This window comes from Plasmodium gaboni, chromosome 11, assembly GCF_001602025.1.
Source record: "Plasmodium gaboni strain SY75 chromosome 11, whole genome shotgun sequence".
NCBI lineage: Eukaryota > Apicomplexa > Aconoidasida > Haemosporida > Plasmodiidae > Plasmodium > Plasmodium gaboni.
In genome coordinates this window covers 6,593-15,739 of record NC_031491.1, presented here as the reverse complement: position 1 = coordinate 15,739, position 9,147 = coordinate 6,593, and the positions used below count along the sequence as shown (strand labels likewise).

General features: G+C 17.0%; 2 protein-coding genes across 2 annotated transcripts; both read left to right on the top strand.

The window, feature by feature from the left end:
* Positions 1-1,519: 1,519 nt before the first annotated feature.
* PGSY75_1102500 (exported protein (PHISTb)) lies at positions 1,520-3,636 on the top strand (the record flags this gene model as incomplete). The annotated part of the gene is made up of 2 exons (XM_018786153.1): positions 1,520-1,684; positions 1,834-3,636. The coding sequence occupies 2 exons, from the start codon at positions 1,520-1,522 to the stop codon at positions 3,634-3,636; spliced, it is 1,968 nt and encodes a 655-aa protein (XP_018640948.1).
* Positions 3,637-6,368: 2,732 nt separating this feature from the next.
* On the top strand, positions 6,369-8,306 carry PGSY75_1102400 (putative flavoprotein; the record flags this gene model as incomplete). Its single annotated transcript, XM_018786152.1, has 1 exon — positions 6,369-8,306. One exon carries the CDS (start codon positions 6,369-6,371, stop codon positions 8,304-8,306), a length of 1,938 nt encoding a protein of 645 aa, XP_018640947.1.
* Positions 8,307-9,147: the final 841 nt, after the last annotated feature.

Below are 9,147 nucleotides of genomic sequence, written 5' to 3'. Positions count from 1 at the left end.
AAAAAAATATATAAAAAAAAAAAAAAAAAAAAAAAAAAAAATATATAATTTTTATTATAAAAAAAAAAAAAAAAAATATTATAATAAAATAAATTTTTTTTTTTTTTTTTTTTTTTTTTTTTTTTTTCTATAAATATATGTACTTATTGATTTTACGTACTCTTATATGAAATCATATTTATTTATTAAATTTGAAAAAGGAAAAAAGAAGTATTTATATTTTTAATTTTTTTTATTCTTTCATTATAAAAGGTTATAAATGGAACATATGGAAAAATTGGGTACACAGTAAATAAAATAAAAGCAAAAGGTGTACACAAAAAAAAAAAAATAAAATAATATAATAACGCATATTATATATTTCTGTACTCTTAAAAAATTAAGAAAATAATAATAAAAAAAAAAAAAGGAATACCATTTTAAAAGAAAAAAAGTTATGTTCTTTTAACGTACAAAGTTTTTGGAATACTTTAAAATTATAAATCTTCCAAAAAAAAAAAAAATTTATTTTTTATTATAATATATATATTTTAAGGTTACCTTTATACATTGATATATTTCTTTTGATGTTCAAAATATTTATTTATAAAAATTAAAAGCAAATTAATAATTATTTTAAATTTAAAATTAATTAAAATTTGATGAGTAAAAATAATGTTATATATGATAATATAATAATATTTTATATATAAAATTAATAGTCTTATGGTTTTTTTGTATAAATTCGTAAATATAGAGTTCATATATATATATATAAATATATTATTGAAAGTATTTAATTAATTCAGGTGTGATTTTTATATATATTACAATTCTTTGAATATTATATTTTAATATATGTATATATAAAGGATACTACATATATGTATATGATTAAACATAATTAAATAATTTCCATAGTAGAATTTTCCATATTTTTATTGAGAATATTTCCTTTATTATAATGTTATATATATAATTATATAAATATCGTTTTATAATATATTATACTGTTCGAGAATATAATATAAATAATTTATATATGCTATAAGAATATACATATATATACGCATATATATATGTATTATATTGTATATATTTATATATCTTATGTTCTATATTTGTTTAGAAACATTTTGCTAATTTAAAGTATGTATATATATTATAAAGGAGTTTATATAATTATATACAGCTGTTGATAATAAAAATTGACACAAATATATATATATATATATATATATATATATAATATAAGTATTAACTTTGCATGAATATATAATTATATATTTATAAAATAGTATGTTTTAATTCTATATTGTTATCATCCTATTTGGAAATTAAATATTTTATTTATTTTATATTTTTTTAATAAATATAGAAATAATTAAAAAAAGGAAAGATATTTTATATAATATATAATAAGACAGAGGAATAATCCCATTTTATATGAATATATTAAAATTATCAAGAAAAAAAAAAAAAAAATTTACATTGGATAATCATTTTAAATAAGATAAATTTTAATATTTTAGAACCTAGTATGACACAAATAAGTTTAAACACTATACCTGTTAGAAGTTGGCTGAAATATTTCTGGAATCCAAAAATGACAATTTTGCATAATAAGAAGAAAGCATTTTATACGTCATTGTTTCAAAGATATATATATGTTTTTACTGCTTTTGTTGTTTTTATGCTTTCATTTGTAATAAAAATAGAAAAGAAAAAAAAATAAATGAAACGTTTTAAATATAAAGAATTTATTTTATGTTTTTTGTTGCAACATATATATATATATATATTTATTTATTTATTTATATTTATATTTTATCATTTATGTTATTTTTTTTTTTGCAGAATGTACTTTGTATTGAAGAAAATTCATATGCAAGAGATATATCAGACAAGAGATTTTTTAGAAATCTGTATGAAGATGAGTCACTAAAGAAGGATTCAACCAAAGCTAACAATACAGAAAATCAAAGTGAATCAAAGGTATTTCATTTGAATGATATAATAACTCAAGTACTAAATGATTGTGGTATGAATAGAAGCATTGTTAGAAGTACTAATAAGGTTGATGTAATTTTTGATAAGAAAGGTACAAAATCTGATATATATGAAAATATAGAAAGACAACAAGATCCTAGTGAAAACGTAATATATTCTGTTGAGATATATAGAAAGCAAGTTAGTGATTCTAATAGTGCTGGTAGTAAAATGAAAGCTCAAGAACAAATGAATAACCATTTTGTAGATAAGATAAAAGAAAATGAAAAAGAGGATATTACTGGTAAATTAGGAGTAAGAAGAGGATTAAAATTTTATGATAATGAACAGGAAGTAGAAAATGAGAAGAAAGAATCAAAATTTATAAATAACCTCAAGAATGAAAAACTTGAAGAGTCTACAAGAGTTAATATAAGAAGAAGGCCAAGTGAAATAAATCGTGATATATCTAAAAGAAAAGATGAAAAAGAGAATGTTAGTGCAAGAGTTTCAAACATTGAAAAACAAAAATTAGATATTGAAGAAACCAAAAAGGATGAGAATATAGGATTAGAAAAAAAAACACCCAATATTAGTAATATTAAATCCAAAAAGGTAAGAATAAAAGAAATTGAAAAAGAAGAAATAAAAAGCATACCAAAAAATATTGATAATAATAAAAAATCAAACGTTGTTGAAGAAAAAAAAGTTAAGACTGAAGAAATAAATAAAAAACAAATGAATTATGAGGAGCTAAAAGAAAAAGAAAATGAAGAAGAAGAAGAAGAAGAAGAAGGTGTTGATTCTTTAAATGAATCTTTATTTGTTTATCCAAATAATGGTGATAGTGTAAATATAGAAAATATGTTAAAAGATATTATGGAATATGATAATTCAGAAAAGAAAATGGATGATCTGAGTAAAGATGAAAATAATAATGAATTATTTGATTTATTAAATAGTACTTTCCAGGATAATGTTTATAATATATTTAAATTACATGAAATATTGTGTTGTGATTTGACGAACGTTTCTATATGGAAGGAATATGAATTAGATTTATATGATGTAAAAGAAAATGGTTTGTATACTAATGATAAGGATATCGAACTAAATGAAAATATATTGTCTTTAAATTCTAAAAAAAATGATGTAAGTACGTTAAGGGATATATGGAATCAAATAAATAGAAATGAAGAGAAAAAAATTTCAGTTTTAATACATCATTTAAATTTACTTTATACGAATTTAAAAAATAAATATGATGTATCTGTTTACCATTCATCTAATGAATTGAATAATACTTATGAAAAGTTTATGATTCATAAGAGTTATATAAAATCATACGTTAAGGGAATTTTTAATGAATGGATTAAAAATAGTAATGTGGATATCGAAGAATATAGAATTCTTATAATCGCATGTAGATTAATATGGAGAAAATTAAAGAAAAATACTATAGCATTACTTGAACAAATTATAACCAAAACTTTTGCAAAGAAAATTAAAGAACGTGAAATGTATAATAAGTACCTTGTTCGTTTGTATAAAGCAAAATATCAAGAAGAAAAATATAATTACTTTTGGATGAAATTTCTTGATGAATATAAAGAAAATCCAGTAAGTTCTTATAAGGAAAGTCTTAAAGAAGCTCCTTATATAGATTAAAATATACTTTAATATATTAATATAAATTAGAAAAAAAGGGAAAATATGAAAATGTGAAGTAAAAAAAAAAAAAAAATAAGTGGAATGACATAATTTAGTTATGTATTGTATATTTCATAGGAATCTCTATTAATAAAAATGATATATATATATATATATATAAGGAATATATTATAATATGAATTAATTTTTTTTTTTTTTTCTTTTTATTATAACAATTTGGAAGATCCATAATACATTACAGATTTTACATTCTCTAAATGTCTTAAATATTAATATATACACATAAATATTATATATATATATATATATATATATTACATAGTACGTCCAGAATATATTTGATGTCACATGTCATTTTATTTTTTGTACGAAAAAAATATATATAATTTATTTTGTTCGTTTTTATTTCCATATACATAAAAATATTTCATTTATTTAAAAGTACGCAAAAAAAAAAAAAAAAAAAAAAAAAAAAAATACATATATAAATATATATATAAACTTTTTCTTTTAACACAAAAAACACACATATGAAATATAAAGTAATAAATTTAGTGGAATATAATATTATTTTAACTCCTTTTTAAAAGATGTGATATAATGTGTTTTTATAAATAATTCTATTTGTTATTTTTTTCCTACAAATATTTAAATGTAGGAACAAATTGTTTTCATATATAATGTAAAAGAGAAATATATATATATATAAATTAAATATTACAGTTTTTAATATGAATAAATATTTCTTTAGTTTTATTGATATTTTTAAAATTAAAAAGATTTTATTACACTCATAAAGTAAAAAGAGTCTTTTAATATATATATTTATATGAATGTTAAATAATTTGATATAATTATATAAATTAAAAAGATTATTATTTTATTTAAAAATACTATAAGTTATATATAATATTATAGTACTATAAAAAAGATAGAAAAAAAAAAAAAAAAAAATGAGTTAAAAATGAAAGGAAATTTTCAAATCAATCATATATAATATATATATATATATATATATATATATAATACCCTCCAAAATAAATATTAAATTTTTTCAATCCACTTTATAAATTCTTATAATTTTATACATATTATAATATATTATATATAATCAATATAATATTATATCATATTGATATTTAAAATATATATATATATGGAAAAAATAAAAAAATTATATAATCTAATGAATAGCATATATTATTATATATATTATATATAAATATATATATATAGTAAAGTTTTAAAATAGTTTAATATATATTATATATATATATATATAATATATATTTTTGATTATATTATTATATATGACATTTAATAGTCTGTCAATAACAAGGTTTTATTTTTTTTGTATTTATTATTGTTTTTAAAATAGAAAAACATAAAAAAAAATTTACTTGTTCTTTTATTTTAAAGTAAGATTAGATGAAAAACAGTACATTCATTAGTTAAATGTTATGTTATTAATATATGAATTTTTTTCTTTTTTTTTTTTTTTTTTTGGTTTGTTTGTATTTTATTATATGTCATATTTTATATTTTTGATAATTATTTTACAGATTTAATTCTTTTAAATTTATTTCATTTTTATTCTTATATATATTTATATATGGATATATAATATAGAACAAATATTTTATATATAAGAAAATATTGTTGATTTAAAAGAATTTATAGATATATTTATATATGTTACAAGAGTAATCAGTATATTTTTATAAAGTTTTATTATTATCCTTAAGTGTGTTTTTATTATACTACTATAAGTATATCCATTGTATTATTTCAAAAAAAGAAAATATATATATATATATATATATATATATATATATATATATATGTTATATATGTATATATAAGGTATCCAAAATTTAAATTTAATTATAAAAAGATATAATTTTTTTTTTTTTTTTTCTTTTTTGCAAATATTTTTTTATTATTTTTAAAGGTGTATTAATATATATATATATATTTATGTGTCCTATAAAATGTTATGTGTTTATGTTGCATAAATATTTTTACACAATTCTTTTTTTTTATACAATAATTATTTGTGTACACTTGTTATAGTATTATGAAGAAGAAATATATATATTATTTTATTTATATATTTATTTTATTTGTATCTGTAGTATGTGTTGCAAATAATTCAAAATATACCTTTTTTGTGAGAAAAAAAAAAAATCTATGAAACATTTTGAATTATTTAAGTCTTAAACATATGTGAATAGACATTAGTTACAAAAGAATTGTTAATTTATATATATATATATATATATATATTTATTTATTTATTTATTTCTTTATTTATTCGTTTGATAAAAATAAAGGAAATAATAAGTTCATTTACAGAATTTATATAGACTAATTATTTTTTATACTTCTTAAAATATATTTATTTATTAGTCTATGAGATGAATATAATATGTGTTTTTGCTGGTGTGCACAAATGGATTAATAATATATAATTTATATATATATTAAAATTTTGTTTCATATCATAGTCAATAATACATATATATATATATATATATATATATGTTTATGTATAATTTATGAATAAAAATTTATATATATGTGTTGTGAAAAAAAATGATACTTATTATAAATTAATTACATATATATTTATATTTATATTTATTTATTTAATTCAACAAAAATCTTCACTTAAATAAATAAAAATAAATTAATAAATTATAATAATTTTAAAGTGGTTATAATAAAATATGAAATGTATTGAATGTTTTGAAAATATAGAAGATTTTGATGAAAATATATCAAATAGCTCTATAAAAGGAATCGACAATGTTATTGTAAGTAAAAAAGAAAAATCTTTATTATTATCTAATAAAGATACTTTAATTATCCGTAATTATAAAGAGGGCTTATCTAATATTAATAATGAATCATATAACATATTATCTATAGGTAATTCTGGAAGAAATAAGAAGGAAACTATTATTAATAATATAGAAAAAGTATATAATAGAAATGTTGTGAATAATATATATTCATCTGATTTACTAAATAGATATTATAATAAGCAAAAGAATCATAATTTATTACATTTAGAGCCTAGTGGTAAATTATACAAAAATAATGAGGAATATTTTAAAATGGCTTTACGATATGATCCAGAAAAAAATGAAGATAATAAAAAAGATGATGTATGTATACAAAATGAAAATAATGATAATATAAGTAATGTAATAGATGATGATTATTTTTTGAAGTATTCTAAATTTTTCAATAGTAAATTGAGACCTAAAAATTTAGATGAAATATTAAAAATGTTAAAGGAGAATTTTCTTCCAAATGATGATGATAATATAATATTTATAACATCAGGAGGTACTAAAGTTCCTCTTGAAAAGGTTGATATAAGAAATATTGATAACTTTTCCACGGGAAGAAGAGGAGCACTTATGTGTGAATATTTTTTAAAAAAAAATAAGAAAGTAATTTTTTTACATAGAAGAGGTTCTCATTTACCATTTGAATATCATTTAAATGGTGTAGCAAATTTTAATAATTTAAATCTTATAGATAATAATATTATTACTTTTAATTTGAAGGAAGATGAAAAATTAAACCTAATAAATAATATAAAGAATTATGAGAAATATAAGGAGAATCTTTTTACTGTTGCTTTTGATACTATATTTGATTATGGTTATTATTTATTAGAAATTGGAAAATTATTAAATTATAATATGAAAAAAAGATATGAGAAATATTTTAATATTAAAAAGGATTTTGATAATAAATTGGTAGATGATGTATATGCTAAAAACATTTTAAAAGATATAGTTCATTTATTTTCATCTTATAATAATATATTAAATTGTAAATATAATAAGGAAGGAGGTTTTTATGAATTATTACAAAAATTGATTTTATTTAAAAATCTACGTTTAGAAAAATATAATAATAACAATAGATGTTATGATTTACTATATTTTTTTAAATATATATTTGATATTTTATATGATATGAATAAAAAGGATCAAATTATATTATCAGACGAAGGTATAAAAGATATTATTGTAAGAGCAAAACTTTTCATAAATAATATTAATGGTTATGTGCAAAATATTAGCGATGATTATATTCTTAATGATATAAAAGATGTAAAATATAATGTCAATAATAATAATATGTATATATATGAAAATATAAATAATATTAATTTTTGTAATTCCGTAAATATGAATGGTAAAATAAATGAAAATATATCTAATGTTGTAAATAATAAATCAGATGAATTTTTATTTCCTTCCCATTTAATGATATTATGTGCAGCTGCTAGTGATTTTTATATTCCTTTTGATGAATTACTTGATTTTAAAATAGATAGTAACAATTGTCCTTTTCAAATTGAAATGCATTTAACTCCTAAGTTTTATAAAATTACTTATAAATATTTTCCATTTTTAAAGCATTGTATATTTAAATTAGAAGATCAGGACGATGCACTTATTAAAAAATCAAATGAACGACTACAACATGCAGATATGTTAATAGCAAATATATTAACGCAGAGAAATATGTTTGTTTATATTTTTAAGAAGGAACAAGAATATTTCAAGTTAACTAAATCGAAAGGAGAGCCAATTGAAAATAATATATGTCGTGAAGTATGTAAGCACTTTTCAATAATATAATAAATAAATATAAATAAATATATATATATATATATATATATATATATATTAAATTCTTTTATTCATTATTTGTATACATAAAAATTGAGCTCAACTGCACAAACATACATATATATAGATATATGTATTTATTTATATTTATATTTTATTGTTCTATGTTTATTCTTATCTTTTTAATTTTGTTTATTTTTTTTTGTTTTTTTAATTCTTTTTTTTTTTTATTTTATAAATTGAAAATAAAAATTTTCAAACCATAAAAATTTAACTAATATAATCTAATATAATAGCATATGTAATAATTTTTTTTAAAAGCTTATATGTTTTTTCATTTTATGAATTAAAAGAAATTCTTATTTGATGATATATATATATATATATATATATATATATATATGTATATGTATATATTAATTTATAATAAACCCTTTCTGTTTTAGCTCCGAAGGTAATATAACAAGGGACACCTGTCAGAATTAAGACATTTTGGTTTCTATTAAATGATTATAATAGCTGTAGTAGAACATAATGTAAGTCATATTACTTTTAAAATATTTTCCCATTTATGAATTGGTTTTAAGGTTTTTTTTTTTTTTTTTTTTTTGTTTTTTTCTTGAATTTATGGAAAAAAGAAGAATGAACTTATTTTTTCAGTAATGAAATACATACGATAAAAGAACATATATATATATATATATAATCATTTCATTTAATATATTATAAGATAATAAATATTATTTTAATCATTTATTAATAATTGTATTGTTGCAAATAACAAGACATAAAAAATAAGGAAGTATTTATAGGAATATATAATTATATAATTAATAAAAATAAAGCATCT